This window comes from Rhodamnia argentea, chromosome 4 (genome assembly GCF_020921035.1).
Source record: "Rhodamnia argentea isolate NSW1041297 chromosome 4, ASM2092103v1, whole genome shotgun sequence".
NCBI lineage: Eukaryota > Viridiplantae > Streptophyta > Magnoliopsida > Myrtales > Myrtaceae > Rhodamnia > Rhodamnia argentea.
In genome coordinates, this window is record NC_063153.1 from 14402437 (window position 1) to 14420644 (window position 18208).

At 41.4% G+C, this 18208-nt stretch overlaps 5 protein-coding genes across 8 annotated transcripts; 1 reads left to right on the top strand and 4 right to left on the bottom strand.

Annotated features, from left to right (window-relative positions):
- Positions 1–1386: 1386 nt before the first annotated feature.
- On the top strand, positions 1387–4649 carry LOC115749210 (thioredoxin-like 2, chloroplastic). The gene is made up of 4 exons (XM_030685936.2): positions 1387–1845; positions 2871–3053; positions 3672–3836; positions 4294–4649. Exons 1-4 carry the CDS (start codon positions 1648–1650, stop codon positions 4429–4431), a joined length of 684 nt encoding a protein of 227 aa, XP_030541796.1. The 5' UTR covers positions 1387–1647; the 3' UTR covers positions 4432–4649.
- Positions 4650–5234: 585 nt separating this feature from the next.
- On the bottom strand, positions 5235–6719 carry LOC115749211 (uncharacterized protein At4g29660). 3 transcript variants are annotated; one of them, XM_030685938.2, is made up of 3 exons: positions 6655–6719; positions 6017–6300; positions 5235–5628 (listed from the first exon to the last, which is right to left on the bottom strand). In XM_030685938.2, exons 2-3 carry the CDS (start codon positions 6197–6199, stop codon positions 5518–5520), a joined length of 294 nt encoding a protein of 97 aa, XP_030541798.1. In that variant the 5' UTR covers positions 6200–6300; positions 6655–6719; the 3' UTR covers positions 5235–5517. The 3 variants fall into 3 exon arrangements, with proteins under 3 accessions (XP_030541798.1, XP_030541797.1, XP_048133513.1); XM_030685937.2 differs by having other exon boundaries at positions 6017–6232; positions 6665–6717; XM_048277556.1 differs by lacking the exon at positions 6655–6719 and adding an exon at positions 6485–6625 and having other exon boundaries at positions 6017–6232.
- Positions 6720–7342: 623 nt separating this feature from the next.
- LOC115749149 (PRA1 family protein F2-like) lies at positions 7343–8049 on the bottom strand. The gene has a single exon (XM_030685853.2). It carries the CDS (start codon positions 8024–8026, stop codon positions 7424–7426), a length of 603 nt encoding a protein of 200 aa, XP_030541713.1. The 5' UTR covers positions 8027–8049; the 3' UTR covers positions 7343–7423.
- Positions 8050–9213: 1164 nt separating this feature from the next.
- LOC115749208 (tetraspanin-2-like) lies at positions 9214–11445 on the bottom strand. Of its 2 annotated transcripts, none has more exons than XR_007198226.1 (3): positions 10792–11445; positions 9581–9960; positions 9214–9416 (listed from the first exon to the last, which is right to left on the bottom strand). XR_007198226.1 is itself a non-coding variant. In XM_048277966.1 (3 exons), the coding sequence occupies exons 1-2, from the start codon at positions 11287–11289 to the stop codon at positions 9649–9651; spliced, it is 810 nt and encodes a 269-aa protein (XP_048133923.1). In that variant the 5' UTR covers positions 11290–11445; the 3' UTR covers positions 9214–9377; positions 9628–9648. The 2 variants fall into 2 exon arrangements, 1 of the variants encoding a protein (XP_048133923.1); XM_048277966.1 differs by having other exon boundaries at positions 9214–9377; positions 9628–9960.
- Positions 11446–12265: 820 nt separating this feature from the next.
- LOC115749209 (1-aminocyclopropane-1-carboxylate oxidase 1-like) lies at positions 12266–13602 on the bottom strand. The gene is made up of 3 exons (XM_030685935.2): positions 13440–13602; positions 13122–13348; positions 12266–12961 (listed from the first exon to the last, which is right to left on the bottom strand). Exons 1-3 carry the CDS (start codon positions 13539–13541, stop codon positions 12367–12369), a joined length of 924 nt encoding a protein of 307 aa, XP_030541795.2. The 5' UTR covers positions 13542–13602; the 3' UTR covers positions 12266–12366.
- Between the last annotated feature and the right edge of the window lie 4606 nt (positions 13603–18208).

The window sequence follows — 18208 nt, forward strand, 5'->3', positions numbered from 1 at the left end:
GGAAAAGAACAGAGAAACTTGTCTACTTCCATTAAGACAATGAGGCAAGATATGAACCCCAAGGAGAAATTTCGCGGCTTCTAATGTGCTTATTACTATGTCCTGCAAATTGTATCCAATTTTTCTTGGCGTTAGAACTGTCTTCACTTGAAATAGCCATGTGTGATATCATCATCAAGGCCCTTTCAGTGGCAATCTTTATCATATGAGGCCATATATCAATTCTTTGATTAATGAATTATGCATCATTAGTGGTGGGTGTGGACATTATTTTATGTGGGAGAACAATTATAGGTTGAATATTTGGTTGCGTTAATTAGGCTTAATTATTTTGAGCTGTTTCTTGCTTGCATTAATAATAAAACCACATTCAAATGCTCCAAAGTCACTTCAACTCTTGTATTATTGATTTGGGTTCCACTCGGACTAATCATCCGGATAAAGTCTACCCAAGAACCAACCAATTCCTTCTTCTTCTTTTTGTATTATTATTTTTTATTTTTTAAAAAGACATCTATTTCTTTATAATCAAGACAAATAGCAGTTACAAAGTACGTAGGTTCTAGGTTCCAGGAGATTTCGGACCTGGAATATAAAAGCTATCCTATGAAGATTGGTTCTCAGTTTTGAACCCGTAACTTACTCCGTAAACCCTCGAATCGAATCACAATTGGTTAGGTAGGATCGGTTTGATCCGATTTGAGGGTCTATTTTGGACAAAGGAAAAATAACACAAATAGTCTTTAAACTTTAGCCCAATGTGTAATATGATCCATAGCTTTTAATTTGATCAATAAGGTTCTTGAATTTTAGCCCAACGTGCAATATAATCTCCGAACTTTCATTTTGTTTAATGCGATCCCCGAACTTTTGCAGCATGTTCAACTTAATCCTTGATCTATAAGAAAATATCAAATGTCGTCCCTAAACTTGATTAAACATCTTCCTATAGTTCAAGGAATAAGTTAAGCATGTTCTAAAAGTTCAAGGATCATATTAGTCAAATTAAAAATTCAGGAATCACATTATACATTGAGCTAAAGTTCGGAGATCATATTGGTCAAATAAAAAGTTCGGGAATCACGTTACATATTTCAAAGATCATTTATCTCATTATTCCTCGGACAAATGCTTACGTCAATATCAAACCAGCTCAATCTTCCGAATTTGTGGCCAAAATTGTAGGAAAAAATTAAATTCGAGCCCTCAATAAAGATCGCCCCATTTTCCATGCGCCCAAATTATGTTTTCAGTACGGCCAAAAAAAATTTATGCTTTCAGGATTTTTTTTTTTTTTTTTGGTCGAAGTGTTTTCAGGATTTGAAGAGCAAAAAAACCGACACTTTCAGGAAAATGCCGACGACGCACCCAACATAAAAAAGCTCATGACGACAACCCTTTCTTGTTCTCGGCAGATTCTTCTGCGAATTTTCCCGGAAAATCAAAACCCAGAACACCCATCTCAAATCCCACGAATCATCTGTGCCTTTTCTGCCACGCCGTTCCATTCTGATCCTCAACAACTAAAAGTTTGATTCTTTAATATTTCACTTTCGTTTTCCGGCAAAAGTGGAATCTAATCTGTTTAATCCCTTCGATTCCTGTCTTGCTATTTCGCCTTTTGGAGGGGTGGTTTCTAATCTTTAGATGGCAGATGTTTTGAGGTCGTCGTCTCTGTACACTCACCGACTCTCCGATTCACCGTTGGCATCTTTCCCAGCTTCTGTTAATTCTGTCGTCCCCAATTTGAAATCGTGTAAGAGGATTTTGTCGGTCGCAAGTTGCTCGATCGGTGATGTTTCGCCACTTGCTTTCAGACCCAGAAAGCAATTTGCTTCTTTGAAGGTATAAAGGTCTCTTACCTTTTTGCGTATTGTTCTCTTCAATTGCTTGTTTGCTTTTGGCCTTTTTGTGTTGCTGTTGTATGTTATTGCCCACTCAATTTTTGTTGAACTGTTAATGATTGGGCACTAGTATTCCGAAAATTAGTGGTCTTGTCGAGACAGTTTCGGATTCTTTTGGGTTGATTTGGTAGGGGGGGCATTTGCTCATAATGTGGTCTGATTCTGCAAACTTGTCTGCAAGTGGTGCTTTTCGTATGGTTTCAGTTGCATATCCGGCCTTTCTTTTTTCAATTCATGAATAATAGCGAATAGGGTTTAATGGGCAATGAGTTATGATCGGTAGTTGAAATTTGGATCCTAGATGAAAGAATATTGTTTGCATAGTTAGAATCTGGCCTATAAGAACGTCTCCTTTTCCCAGTAAATGGTTGCGGATGCCTCTAACCCTGCTGTGCCACGTCCAGGAAAAGCAGCGTTCCCTGCTCATGTTTTCATTTCACGCCAATTTATTCTCCAATTCACTCTGCTCTAGCCCCTGGCTAACTGAAGTTTCATTTAAAATGAGGTTATGCGCTCAATGGTTATCACGTGTCTCTCTTGATGATGGAGCCTGATTTTGGTTCTGTCTCTAACAAAAGAATTTTGTACACAGGACTTGTGGAAACAGAAACTTGTGAGCTGGTAGTCTCGTTTGTTTTTTTTCCAAAAAGCTTTGCTTAATTATGTGTGTTGGGCAACAAAAGCGCGATCTTTACATGTCGTACTTCTCCATCACGAAATCCTTTATTTGTTTATTTATTTATTTATTTTCTTTTTGTTTTTGTTTTTTTTTTTTTTGGGGGGTGGGGGGGGATGTGGGGGGTTGGGGTGGAGTGCTTGAAGGGATGTCTTTATTGACAATCTCTGCAGAGTTTTGATCTCATTGTTCGATTGTTTAGGCTTTGGAGATGTCCAACACTAAAAGCGGAACTTGTCATTGCATTGTTTCTCTTCTCATTCTTTGTCCTATTGGTGGCTTCACTTCAGGTGCATGCTGCTATTACTGAAACTGATCAGCCAAAATGGTGGGAGAAGAATGCAGGACCAAATATGGTCGACATCCAGTCTACACAAGAATTTCTGAGTGCTTTAAGTCAAGCTGGAGATAGATTAGTTATTGTTGAATTTTATGGAACTTGGTGTGCTTCTTGCCGAGCATTATTTCCAAAGGTAAAACACAACTTCTCTGTCATTTTCCATTTTTATACTATTCGATAAGTTATCTTACATATGACGAATATTGATTTTGCTTTATCCCACTAGGAAACATAGCATCAGAACAGGAAAGTTGTGGGTAATACATAGAAGTTGTATGCATGCTTTTTGTGTGTGTTGTGTGTGTGTCTCTGGCTGCTAACACTCTGAGGTGATCTTTGCCATTTGAGATTGCCCTGACGTTTATTGGGATGTTTGGTTGCATTTCGTTGCCATTCATGACCAGAGCACATTGAATGAAAATGTAACGGCCTTCGGGATCTGCACCTGCAGACAGACTTTTATTTCTACAGAAATGTTCTGAGTATTTGGTCTTGAAGACGATTAAGGGACTTAATGAGTCTAAGATTAGAGGGCTTCTTGAAAACCAAGGAGGCACTAGATTTTGGGATAGAAAATTAGGTGCAAGGTTTTTTCGCAAAAATGTGCTATTCAAATTGTCTTGGCTACTTGGACCAAAAAAAAAAAAATTGTCTTGGTTACCATTGGCCTTGGGAGTATCTATTGTTGGAATTGCTTTTGATCCATCTAGCATCATCGTGATATATTTATCTGATTATCTATGTCCATCAGATCTGCAAGACAGCTCAAGAACACCCCGAGATTTTATTCTTGAAAGTCAATTTTGACGAGAATAAGCCAATGTGCAAGAGCTTGAATGTTAAGGTGCTACCGTATTTCCACTTCTATTGTGGTGCTGATGGTCAGGTGGAGTCCTTTTCATGTTCCCTTGCCAAGGTATGCTTCGATTTCCATGTATAATTTTTAGTTAATGAATCTTGTTATAATTCAACACCACCGTTTCTTGAGATGGTTTTTGGTACATACTGAGTTACAAAACTAGGGGAAAAGCCGTGTAGCTATTGAAAGGTAGAAAAAAATGTAGATACTAATTAAGCTTAATCAGAGCCCCTTTACTGGCTAATAATCTTTTAGGGATTTATGCGTTCTTTTGGGTATCCTTAGGATGCCAAAAGACTTTTGCAGAATTAGAGAAAGTAATTAACACTTATCAAAGTTGAATATGCAAATGGTAGGATCAGTGATAATGTTCCTTTATGTCTTTAGGCTTGATTGAATGAATAATGGTGAACTCGGTGACAAATGCATGCTTGCAGTGGTTGCACAATAAGTAACCTGTGCCTCGTGCTTGTCATGTTGAAATTTCATCGTTTCTTTGTGGGATAATGCGCAGTTTCAGAAGATAAAGGATGCAATTGAAAAGCACAGCACCACTCGGTGCAGTTCTGGCCCGCTGAAGGGAGTTGGAGATCTCAATATTGAAATCGGGTCTCTTCTGAAGGACAATCCAACAGGATCTACTTCATTCTAGGACCACTTTAGGGGTTATTTAGCCAAATTGTGTATCATCACTATCCATATTGCACATAAAAAAAATTTACTCATCATTAGGGTTTGCACCATGTCTTTGCTCTTTGTAAGAGACTTGATGGCAATTTCTGCGCATTGCATTCTTTTGTCATTCAAAATTCTGTGATATATCAGTGTGTGTTGTAGCAAAGAGCAAATAAAACATATGACTTCTGATAATTGCAGTAAATTCGGTAACTTTACTTGTTTGCTCTGCATGACCAGCTTTCAACTAAAGAATTCATTTGTTAAACCAACCATTTTTGAAAATTTTTGTCTTCCATCTTGTCGTTTAATATATATAATTTGAGTGCTGATCAAATTATCCATTATGTAGTTACGCCGGCTAAGATAAAATTATCATGAAGAAGAGAATGAAATTATGCGCCTCCTCTCAAAGACCCTAGTGAGTCGATAATGGTGAATAACTCAAGTCGACCGTGCAGATGACCACCTCTTGGGACGAGAAACCGACCTTAAGCAAGTATATTTCGTGTGAGGGAAGCTCAAATTTGAGGTTCTACACAAAATTCTACGAGTCGCCCACTCAGTTACGGGCATAATATGATGACTAACGATTTTCAATAGATGAGGTGATAGAAAGATGGTGTTCATTTCATTACTGTTAAGTTAGTAACTTTCAAAATGTGTAAGTAAACATGATTTATTGGCAGAATTATCGAGTTATTACGCATTTGATGGGCGAGCCATGTGTTTGTACTATGTGCACAAGAATCTGCAAGGTACTACATATATCAATTCGAAAAACCTAATCGATATCATAATCATAAACGCAGGAACATGTGTACATACAAGTTACATTACCTGTGGTGAGCTAGTTTGTTTATTGATACACAAACTCATTCCTACTAAAGCATCTTCAATCAGTTCCAACATAGCAGCAGCAGGTGTTACTTCCTCAAAGCTTCAAACCAAAGTAATATCTCCATTTAGAGAATCCATGTCTGTAGAATCACTGGGCTTGAGGGAGAACAGGAGTGTGGTATAGAAGATGTAAGCATAGAACCCAGGCATTCGCCAACTACTCTCACTTCTCCGACCGAATGGCCTCGCCTCTGTACACCCTCCAGGGTCCCTTATAGAACTTTGGCATCATGAGAGGAACCTCCTGCCCAGGATGATCTTCCCAGTACTTCTCCTGTTCAGCATCATAACACGTGCTTTAGTCAAAGCCTCAAGAAATCAGATACAAGAAAGTCTTGGCATGCGTCAAAAAAGGTGGAAAAAAGGGCGACTTCTCTTTTCTAGTCTAATTCCCAGCTCTCCAAAATCATGTCCATCAATGTCTATTTCAATTCGCATAGACTTTTGACGGAAACCATCCAAAGATCTTGCATAATCGATAATCTCTTTAGAAGCTTCATAATCAAGTTCAAGGTCGAAGGATAGCATCAACTCTACTATTATAAGACAGGCAAGAACATGTGAGGACTCAGAAGTAAACCTAGACTCATTGCACAATTGCCACTGAATCAAGAAGCTAATGACAAATTTCCAGCACAACTCATGGGCTGTTAGAAAAGCACCTTGTACAGTTGCTCGGTGACTGCCGCCCCAATGACGCCAGTATAAAAAGCAGCGATATAGATGGTGACCAGGGGCTTGAAAGATTTAGGCCTTCGATACGGATCGACCATGGTCCACAGGATGTTCTTTTCCCACTTGGTGTACAAGTAATCGGCGTACTTCCTCCATAGATAACTCGTCATTCTCGCCGGCCTCTCACGTCAGTCCTCACTGAACTGGAAAGTAGGATAGCAATTGAAGATTAGCACAGCAAGAAGCATAGTCACACAGCAGTCTCCATGTTCTAAATCATAAACACAGTCAACAGAGAATCAGTGCCCAAAGGGTCATTTCGTCAAACACCTTATATGCATCTTCATTGAAAACCTTATTTTATCATTGCCATTATCGACTAACGGTGCGGGCATGCACGCATTTGACAAACGGATTGACTAAACGAGCAAGCCTGCACGGTCGGACCTATCTACCCAACATTTTCAGGCTGAAATGATCGAACTTTTTAAATAATTTCCGCAAGCATCTATGGACAAGTCGAATTGTCCCACTCGGGAATTGAAATTAGTCGAAACCACCAAAAACAGAGAGCGACACACATACGATGAATCAAAAGCAATGGAGAAGGGGTAGAGGAATCTACAGATGCTTGCCTGCATGTATGAGAAGAAGGTGCGCCACTTCTTCGCAGGAAGGAGGACGAGGAAGGAAGACTCCCGACAAAACAAATATCGAGCTGATGAATTAATCTGTCTAAAGGTTAAACTAAAAGGGATAATGGCATAAATGGTCTATAAATTTTGGTTTAATATATAATGTGATTCTTAAACTTTTAATTTAATTATTATGGTTCTTGAATTTTAGCTCAATATGTAATGTGGTCCATAAATTTTTAATTTGACCAATATGATTCTTGAATTTTTGAAACTTGTTCAACTTAGTCCTCGAACTATAGAAACATCTTTAATGTAGTCTTTCTGTTAATTCAAGTTCAGGAACGACATTAGATATTTCCTTATAGTTCAAAAACTAAGTTGAATATGATATAAAAGTTCGGGGATCATATTGAATAAATTAAAAGTTCATAGATCACATTGCACATTGGGCTAAAATTTAGAGATCATATTGATCAAATTGAATATTTAGGGACCACATTGCATATTGTACCAAAATTCATGACCATTTGTGTCATTTTACCAAACTAAATCTAATGTGTTCTAAGATTTTTACGAGCATAGATAACGGCAAATTTAATACTATAAATCATGTTACTGCGATGGTATCAATGTTATAAATCTTGAGATGATAATGGGTCGTCCCTGTGACTTCAAAAAAGAAGAAAGGAAGAGGAATCCTCAACATTTGTAGCTCCTGAATCTTCCTGAAAATGTCCAGAACATAATCAGTAATTCCTAATACAAAGAATGAGTAGCCGAAGTAGGACCCCGGAACTGCGTGTTCGACGCGTCTAGGCCGCCGGATCCGGTGGCCTGTGGACCGTCGTCCACCATCAGATCATCTGTCTCCCTCAATGCTCCGTGCGCTACGACCACCACGACTCCGATGAACAGCGCCACGATTATGTTGTCAGTCGCGTGAGTGAAAGAGAGCGCGACGATGGTGCCCAGGAATAGCGCCGTCATCACCACCCGATCGTCGATCTCTTGCCCGAGCACAATCAGCGGCTCATCTCTCAGGAAGTATAGGAACAGCCATGCGACCATCATCGCCACGAACACGATCAGCGACACGGGGTGCCACAGGAGGCTCAGGAAGAGGATCGCCAGCACGATGACGGCGTAGTTCATGCGGAAGACGGTCACGTTCGTCTGGATCCGCCCGATGGACGCGGCGAGGGGGTCCGGAGGGGCCATCGCGGAGAGGAGGAACATCTCCTTCCATGGCCGGCGCGTGGCGAGGCTGGTCCTGATCTGAGCTTTGGCTCGGGAGATGAACTCGAGGTTGGACGGCGGCGGCGGCGATAAAGGTGACGGTATGGTTCCATAAGTTGTCATCTGTTTTTTTTTTTTAAGTTTGGGAGTGAAAGGAATGGGAGAACAGAAGGCAGAGAGAGAGGAATGGGGGATGTTCTTTCCTTGAGGGAGAGAAAGGTGTGTAAAGTTGCAAAGGTTTAGCGGAAAACATGCAAAGCCAACCACATAGATTTAGCTGAAAAACGTGCAGAGGTCTCATGCAAGAATTCTACGGGGCAATTTACCAAGAAGTCCGAAATTTATTGGACTTATACCAGTTCAATCCCAAACCTTTCATTTTTGTTAATCTTACCTAAATACTTTAACAATTCGCTAATTAAGTCCTTCGACTAAGGAAATCACCGATATAAATGCCGGTCGTTCTATATGGCATGATTGACATTGACATAGATATTTTTAATAACACTTTCGTAATTTTTTCGAGTTATTTGAATTTTGTATTTTCTTTGCTTTTCTTTTTCTCTGTGATCGGCCGCAAAGGCCTTGCGAGCGGCTGGTGGGAGTGCGAAGACCCTCGCCAAATCTAGGCGAGGACCTTCGCGACCGCTAGGACTGCGAAGGTCGAGTGCCAAGCTATTGTGGCCTCACCGGCCGCGGGCGAGGGCGCGGTGGCGAGGGCCTCTGTGTCCTATTCCGCAGCCGGCGAGGGTCACCGGTGACCCTCGTCGCCCAATGGGGAAAAAAAGCAAAGAAAAAAAAAGAACAATAAAAAAAATCGAAATTAAAAAAATTAAAAATTTCTTTTTTTGAAGAAATTATTAAAAATTTCGACGTCGGTGCCGGTCGTGCCATGTAAGATAACCGGCATTCACGTCGGTGATTTCCGGCTAAAATTGGAGGGAATGGCTCAATTAACAAATTGTCAAAAGATTTAAGACTCAATTGGTAAAATTGTACGGTTAAGGATTGAATTGACACGAGAACAATAAGTTTAAATTTTTTTTTATAATTATCCGAGAATTCTACTTACCTATACATGGCTGCCCTAATGACATGAGGGAACGGGTCAGTTCTGGGTCACGCTAATATTAGGTTCATTATTCTGAAAAGATCAAGGAAAATTGACAAAGATCTCCTAAGTGATAAATCACAGAGGGTATAAACGACGCGTTGTTCAACCGGTATCTTCTATCTTCGGATCGTCACGAATTTGCATCAATTTCACAGACAGAACCATGGTAGAGCTTAGAAATGAAACATAAGCATGTGCTAGTAAACTAAGAGCTTGCACAATTGGCATGCCACTTTATTTCTTTGCTTTACATTATTCAGGACAAAATTCAGACTTGGTAGAAATCAATCCCTTGGCTTATTTTCTGCTCTGGCTTCTATACTTCCAAGAGAGAAAAGGAACCAGACTATACAACAGAACACTCCATAAACAACTAGGCTTTCCTCAAAGTGGAGAAAAATTTGACGGAAGTTGCTGACTCGATAATCCGACAGATCTGTCAATTATTTATGATCACACGGTCTCCCAATCAATGAGTGCTTTATGGAAAACATGCGAAGATGGTACGTGAATTTACGGTTAAGATTATACCAAAGCATTTCCCAAAATCGACAGAGCGAAAAGTGGAGAAATTAAAAACAAAGAAAGAGAAGTAAACTGGGGTGTTGTGATTGGAAGCAGGCGTAGTAGATCAGACCCAACCCTCCTTGTAGCGGCGGAAGAGCTCCTCGGTCTGTGCGTTCCGGAGGGCGCAGCAGGCGATGAGGTAAACCCAGATGAGGACAACCGAGGCCACGATCAGGATAACGTTGGCCCTCCTCCATTCACTCCTCAGGTTGCCCAAGAGACCAGCCTTGCACGAGTTGCAGTTGTAGCAGAGTTGGGTCTGGACGTCGCTCCACAGGTAGCAATCCGGGTCTGCATTGGGGTTCACCGGGTTCAGCCACATTGTCGGGTTCGTGTACGTGTAGCCGCACGCCGTTGGTGGCTTGCAACACCCTGACTGTTGCCCAAAGGAAAAGGACAAGAGAAGTAACAATTTCAATCATGTAAGGAGGATGGGGACAAACTTTAGGCATTAAAAATCTTATCTTGAAACTGTTCTTGTTCCTCTGTTTTTTTCACCCAAGTGGTCCCCCAAAAAACTTGTTTATGACTGGCGATTGAGAGGCGAAAAAACTTCCATAATTTCACAGTTTCAGAGATTCTGATTGTTGTTGTTATTCTTTGAAGAAAAGTTGAAGGGGGTAACAAAGAAAGTAACCAAATTATCTCTATATTCCCATGATTTCTGTATTAACTGGAACAAGAGGGGTAAAGATTTCACTTGCAGTTGGTAGAAACTATACTTTTGGTAGGCCCTGCTTTGACATTCCAACCTAACTACAGTCCGTTTCCTAGAATTCACTGAGTCACATGGTACCATGTGGCTGTGTGCAACTAGACGGCTGTCTCAGTGAGTCTTGTGTCTGGTGTCCTCAGAAATAAATGCCACGTGTACCCAGCCTTCTGTTTCTTTCTCTCATTTTTCTTTCCTGGCCGCTTTTGGGAGAAGAGTGAGCAGGAAACAAATCATGTTGGGGTTAGAAATTGCAGCCACACTCTTGAAGTCTGATCTTGAAACAATGTTAACTCTGTAATTGTAATGAAATCCAAGAAAAACAGCAGATAGTATCACATCTTCCATGACTTGCACTTCCAAATTTCTAGTTTTAAATCGAAGGGGGTTTCTCTATTCTAAGCCGAAACCCTCAAAATCAAGAATTCAAGGCGAAGATAGCAGACGCACCTCCATCAAAATCACCCAAAACAGAGGAAAAACAGAGGCTTTTACCTGAATTGGGGATATATGAGCGGCAAAGAACTGATCAGCAGTCACATACTCCTGATCCAACTTCACACAAACATCAGACTCGGCAATGCACCTCCTGATGTTTCCCCAATTCCCAGAATTCGTCACATGGTCCCTCAACCAAGAAGAGAACCCACCAAGCCTGTACTCTTTATACCCTCTCCCAGGCACAGAGTAGCTCCCATCAGGCCTTGTCACCACAAAGGCGAACACGAGGAGTACGAGGATGAGGACTATGAGCAGGGCCATGCAGAAGAGGTAGAAGACCAAGAACCTTTTCTTGTTCCAGAAAGCGCCAATGAAGCCACAGAGAGAGACTAGCAAAAGCAGAGTGCCCAGGATGAGGACTGGCCATCTGAAGTAGCGGGTGCACTGGTTGTCTGCCTTGGAGGAAAGCCAGATGCCAGCACCAATTATGGCGATTGAGCTGAGGAAGGCAATGAAGTTGAGCAGCGCTGTGATTTTGTTGCTCACACCCATGTGATTGGTGCTGAGAGAACTGGGAATGTTGTGAAGGAGAGAGTGAGAGAGTTGAGAAGATGGGATCTGGGAATTTTTCTGTGGGGTGAAGTGCAATAGAATTTTGAGGATGTGGGGGGTTGCGGAAAGGAGTGGGAAAAGGTGCGGGTATTGGTTGATTTTGGGATTGGCTAGGCGGTGGGGCAAAGGAATCTTTATTGGGTGCATGCTTGTGGGTGTCAAAAGTGTAATTATAAAACATTATCAAACCAGAAAGTTCAACAACTCGCATAATAAGGGAGAGCAAGGTCTACTGATTAAAAGATGCTTGCTTTGACATCTCTCTCTCTCCTCTCTCTCTCTCTCTCTCTCTCTCTCTCTCTCTCTCTCTCTCTCTCTCTCTGCACACTAGATGTACGGCAATTTTAGATACAATGTAGGGAATGAATTGTGAAGTTTAAGGTTTTTCAGTAAGCTAGTTGGAACTTGAAATGGATTGGTTAGATGGATCTTTATCGCGTGTCACTAACAATTCCTCTCCCTTAACGTGATTGGCACTGGCGTCGACCTGAGAACCGGCTCGCGAGCGTTCTTAAAATTAGATAAGTTCAAAATCAAATAGCTCGAAGATGGTTTTTTTACTTGTTTTCATTTTCTTCGAGTGAGTACACCTTAGCTCCGCGGCTTCTTCGAAGGTGTAAAGAGCTGAAGGCATATGTGTTTGTTGGAATTTCACATGGCTAATCATATGTACTGAAGTAATCAATCAAAGAAGCCACCCCTCAATGTCAGCCACAGCATGTGGAGATGCATTTTGTTGGAGTGACTGTGGCAGAACGTAAGAAAATATGTGGTCGATGCTAAAAGTGAAAGCCAGGGAAAACATTCCATTTAAGTCAAAATGGATAGTGATCACAAGGACTTATGTGCAGACTCTTATACCATCTCTTCTTTCGGAGCAGTACAGAACTCACTGAAAAAGAGACATCTGCAGGTTAAAAACCACAAAACCAGGTGTTTCTATCAGAGCAAGAAAAGTTTAAAACAAGATCCCAACAGAGTCAAATGAGCCTGATCCATCTAAGTTATTGGGAGCTCTTAGACCACTCCATTGCATCCACTGCTCATCATTTTCTTCATCAACTCAAACCTGGGCTCTTTTTCTTGAAACTTGGTGGTAGCATAAAGCTTCAGGTACTCCCCAAAAGTGTACTTCTCGGGGTACAGGAGCTTCGGCGCCGGCGAGAGGACCGCATCGCCCGCAGGGTTGTAGAACGTGGCCACAGAGAGCCGGCTCCCGCTCTCCACGGCCATGACACGGTGCCAGATGCTCTTGTAGCGGCCGTTGCTCAGCACCTCAAGTTGGTCCCCAGTGTTGACAAAGATGGTGTTGTTTGTGGACGGTGAGATTGGAACCCACTGGCCATCATGGAGGAATTCAAGCCCTGGGACTTGGTCATCCTGAAGCAGCAATATGATCCCACCTGCGTCAGTGTGCTCTCTGAGTCCTCTTACCCTTTCCGGATAGGGGCATTCTGGGTATTTCGCCACCTTCGTGCCGACAGAGGGCCCATTGTCCCCTGAGAATGCCCTCTTTATGTGGTCCTTGTCTAGGCCAAGATTCTCACACATGAGCTCTGAGAGCTTCTCTGCTAGTTTTATCAGCTGAGCAATGTACTCATCCATAGTCCCCCTAAAAAAGTATTGCACAAAGTATTAGTCCATGGGTTAATATTGTATATAATCTGCCAAATCAACCGCTATTACTTAGTCACTAAAAGCAAGATTTGAAATTGAAAGCTCTCAAATGATCAGGAGCAGTAAACTGGTGATGGGGACTAATTTTCACGCACCGAAGATCGTTCGAGAGGTTCGGGAAGTCCTCTATGTTCGACTTTGGGCGGTGCCAGAGGAAGAAGGTGCATTCCCAATCTAGATCAGATCTGGTCCCATTGCCATTTCCCAAGCATTTGGCAGTTTCTGACTCATAGAAACTTGCCTTCAAATTCTCCTCATAGTGGCTGTTGACAAAATGCTTCACTTTCTCCATCAATTCTGGATCAACCCCGTGGTTCTCAATCTGCAAGAAAAGAATCATCATCATCATCATTTCTTAACATAAGAGAGTGAATTTTCTCGACAACGATGAAGACGAATCACAAAAATGTTACCTTGAAGCAGCCCCATTCCTCACAAGCATGGTGAAGTAGTGCCATCGTTTTGCTCCTCTTCTCACCATCAAGCTCACTCAAATCTATCACAGGAACCTCCATGTCTTTTGCTTCCCTCTTCCTTCAACTCTGAACTCTCTCTGACAAGTGTATTGAGATGGTTGATGGACAGGGTATTTATAGGGGTTGGAGATGGGGGAGAAAATTTAGTTATTCTTTTGCCCACGTTTCAAGGGTCAATGTCGTTACTACATAAACATAACTAAATAAACAAGTTCAGTTGCAAATTAACCGTAACCTGGGTCGCAGAGTTGCTGTCCCTTTTAAACAGGCAAAGCTGAACAGTACAAGTTCATTTCATCAGCGCCTCAGTGGCATGTGATTCAGTGTCGCTTCTATGCCTTGTGATCAGCACTCTTTCCTTTTAGGCAAAGCATCAACTCCCTCTGCTTGTTTAGGAAACTGGCCTACAATGCGTACCGGGTACTTGTTTAGTCTTCTCGGGGGTCTCGCATTAACCGAGTTTCGCACCTTAACCGCGACACATGGATCAGAACCGATTCGGAAACACGAACGTGGATTTCGAAGCCGGTATACGAAGATCTGCTTCTTCCTCAGCCAAGTTGGTCCTTTCTAAAATTCAATCTGGTGGAGAAGCAAATCATTGACATTGTAATCTAGCATTAAGATCAACGGATGGATTCTCTCTCTAACTAACTAATTTCAGGTGCGTGGACAGACAAAGATACGTACCGGAAAAATTTCAAATAAAGACATGAATTGAATTTTGTTTCAAATGAAAGTTTCATTTGCCGGCCAGGTAAATATTCTAGCCGATCAAGGGCATTTTCTTCCAAATTATTTTTTTATCTTTCAATTCTTTTTATTTTGGTTTTTTTTTCTTCGCCGAGACCGGTGAGGACCTGGCAACCCTCGCCAGGCATTGGCAAGAGCCAGCAGCCTCACCTAGGCGAGGGCCACCCTTGCCTAGCCCTCTCCGGGCCCGATCACCGGCGAAAAATGAAGAAAAAAATAAAAATAAAAATAAAAAAAGTAAGTAACGAAAATGCCCTTATCAACTAGAAGGGCGGGCTCTTATTTGAGAATGTCATGACCATTTTTTGCGCTTATTTGAGAAAACGAGAACACTTCAGGTATTTATTTGAAACAAAACAACACTTCGAGCTCTTTTTTGTAATTTTCCCGACACGCAAGGAAAAAGAGTTATAATATGCCAATTGGGCCCCAACTCGGGTCAACTCACGGTTTCTTGAGGTGCAAATCATTGGGTGGTGGAAAGAAACTGTGGGCAGTTTCTTTGAAGCTAAAACAGCCCAATCGAAACCAGGGGATGCTCAACTCCATTTCGAAAATCTTCCCAATGGGCGATATGACTGCTCAAACGGTTGGGTGGGAATTGGACTGGGGGTGTCCACTCCTTTTGGAATATGACTCATAGTCAAGGACTTTGGCTTCTCCTTTATTCCCCTTTCTGGCATACACATCAGGTTTTCACTTGAGGAGTCAGATCTGCACCGAATCAGGAGCTCCCAACTGTAATTTCAAAGTGGTTTGTTCTTCATCTTCCACCCATTGTTTATGTTAAGGAGTTCCGGACCTTAGCTTGTCCTTATAAGGCTCAATGGAAAGCTCTGGAAGCTAGACTTCCGTAAGCTTTTTTTTTTTTGGTATCCTCCTCCTATCGGAAAAAGGAAAAATAATTTGGTAGGAATCGAGGAAATTGAGGGTCCACCTCGGAACTACATAAAATAATTCTCAGGATTTGCAGCCTGATTCGTTGGAAGACAGGCGGAATCGGTCTCAACTTGTAATGAATTTTGAATACTTTGCAATTACAAAATCCAGAGGGAGCCAACCTTGATTATGAATTTTTTTTTTTTTTGGTCTAAAATGAAGTTAATATTTGAGGTCATTCAAAATCAAGACTTTGCATTCTCCGTTGTTCCCCTTTGTAACAGGTTCATGAGGTTTTCCCTTAAGGAGTCAAGAGCTCCTCCCCGGTTATAGGGCGGGCATGACAACACTTCTACTACGTAAATCAACTTATGCTCTAGAAATTGATTTCTGATCAGAGAAAAGCGTTTGATGACAGGACAAAATTTCTGCTTTTAGAATAGAAATTATTTTGGTAATGGTGGGCGGCAGTGGCGGTGGCGGTGGTGGGGGGCGTGGTGGCGGGCGGCCAGCAATGGTTACGGCAACGGTTGGCGGCTAGCGGCGATGGTCGGTGGTTGGTAGCGGTGGGTGACGGTGGGTGGCAGCAGCAGTCGCGGCAATGGGCGGTGGCCGATGTGGGGCGGCGATGGTGGAGGCACAGTTGGGAGAGAGACTGAAAATGAAAAACAAAAAAAATCAAAGTGAGTGAACTATTAATGTTGAGAGATTTTTACTCTTTTAGAGAAGTGACTTTTTTTAACTTCTAAAATTGGCTCAAAATAACTTCAGAAGTAGAAATTTGCTTTAGAAGTGGAAATGTAATATTGCATAACCGAAGAATTTTTACTTCAAAAATTACATTAGCAAACAGATTTCTGCTCCAGAAATGCTTATGGAGCAAAAAATCATTTTTAGAAGTGTTACCATGCGCGCCCATAATGGCAAAGTAGTTTATTCTTCATCCTCCACCCATTGTTTGTGTTAAGAGTTCCAGTAGAGCTGGTAGCCTAGACAGTGATTGAAATGCAACATCTTTGTCGAGCTTTGAATTCTGACCAAAGACTAACGTCGATCTAATTGGACCCTATGTAAGCCACCAACCTAAGAGCAGATAGGAAAGTAGAAAAGTGCAAGATTTTGAACCACTCAAATTCGGAATCCAATTCTCTCGAAACTTTTTTTTTTTTTTTTTTGGGTCCAAATTCTCTCGAAACTTAAATTGTCACGAAGTCGACACATCAGGAAACCGCGCTAGAAAAAGTTTGGTTTCTCTGATCCCCAGGTCTTTCCCCATGTGCCTAAGGAGGAAAGTCTTTACAATCCACGGATCTGAATGACTTAATGGCGAACCTACAAGTTCATAGTGGATTTTCCCAAAGTTCTTGAATCTAGGCTACATAGATGGTCAAACAACGTCCTTTAAATTCATCGATACTGACTTCACTTTACCGGCAAGCCACGTAAATCGGCCATGGCACTAAAGTAACATTTTTTTTACAACAAAAATGATGCTAAAGTGATTACTCAAAAAGTTTTGATATTAAAATGAGTGACGTATGAAAATTATGACGCTTGTAGTGTCGTTTTTCCTTATAAAAAAAACGACACTTGAACATAAGGTATTGTGTTTGACATCAGAGATGTGCATAAAACTTCTGCAAAAATCCTCCATATTCATGCGAGAGATCTTTCGAACCAAAAAAAAGTATGCAAGAGATCTGACTCTCATGTGGATTATAAGTAATCAATTTTAGGAGACATTTCCCAACGAACTTTGGTCAAAGAAGAAGCTTAAAGGGGTGGGGAAAGTATATGAGCGTCTTGTGTCCAGGTTAAGTTAAAGCTTCTTAAAAATTCCCATAAATAAATAAGTAAATAAAAGTTGGATTTTTGCATAATTCGAGGTCAACTCTTTCTTGAACCAAAGCTATTTGACTTCCACCATTATGAATAAGAAACTAGTTTCCTCCGACCCATCATGGCGGTTCGGTGCCCATCGGTTGCTCCATCACTGTCAAGTGTCTGCTAAAACAGCAAGAATTGTCATAGCGACCGCCGCAGAGGTTTCCCGTAGATTGCCAGTTTTTGATAATGATGCATAAAAAAACATACATTCCGAAATTATATTAAGCAGAAAATTTCGAATAAGGAAATGAAATGTTCTCATTTTCTCAATAAAGGTTTAAAGTGAACTTTATCTCAAATGAGGGCCTGAAGTGCCATCATTGTTTTAAATAAATACCTAATTGAAGGGGATTTTCGTCATTTATTTTTTTCGTTTCTCTCGTTTTTTATTTTTATTTTTCCTCTCCCCTCACCCGGCCATCACCGAGTTTAGGCGAGGCCGCCCTTTCCTGGGACTACTGCCAATTGCCCTCAACTCAAGTGAGGGCCCTCGTCAACCCAAGTGAGGGCTATCGGGGGCAATCGGCGGAGGTCGATATGGACTGTGCAAAGACTCCAAACGGTGGGTTCAGATACAGAGCTAGCTTGGATTGTTTGTCTAGAGACTCCAAATGGAGCTCAAAATCTGAGAGAAGGATTATCAAATTTGTAGTATGAGATCGAACCTTTTATGGTGATTTCTTTTTGCTGGCATTTCCATTTTGTAAGCTTATCGGGTCCTGATTGGTGCGTTTCATCTTTCACTCTAATTGGATGGTTTCAAAAGAACATCTGCACAGTCATCGGCAGAGGTTGGTGGGCCGGCAAGGCCAGGCATCAGGCGAGGGTCACCCTTGCCAGATCTGGAGAGGGTGGCCCTAGCCCTACAAGACCGGAGGAGAGGAGAGGAAAAAGAACAAGAAAAAAGAAAAAGAACAAAAGGAAAAACAATTCAAAAAAATAAAGGACTAAAATACCCTTCGGTTAAGCCCTTCTTTGAAATAACGAGGATATTTTATGTCATTATTTGAAAAAATTATGATAGTTCAAGCCCTTATTTGAATTTTTTCCTAAAATAAATAATAACTACGTTGAGGTATAATATAAGTTTGTGGTTGGGCCACGTCATGGCAAAGCTCCATTCCCTCCCACTTCCCTCAACATTAATTAGACACCTTGTTTTTCAGTACTTAGAAAAAACTTAGTGA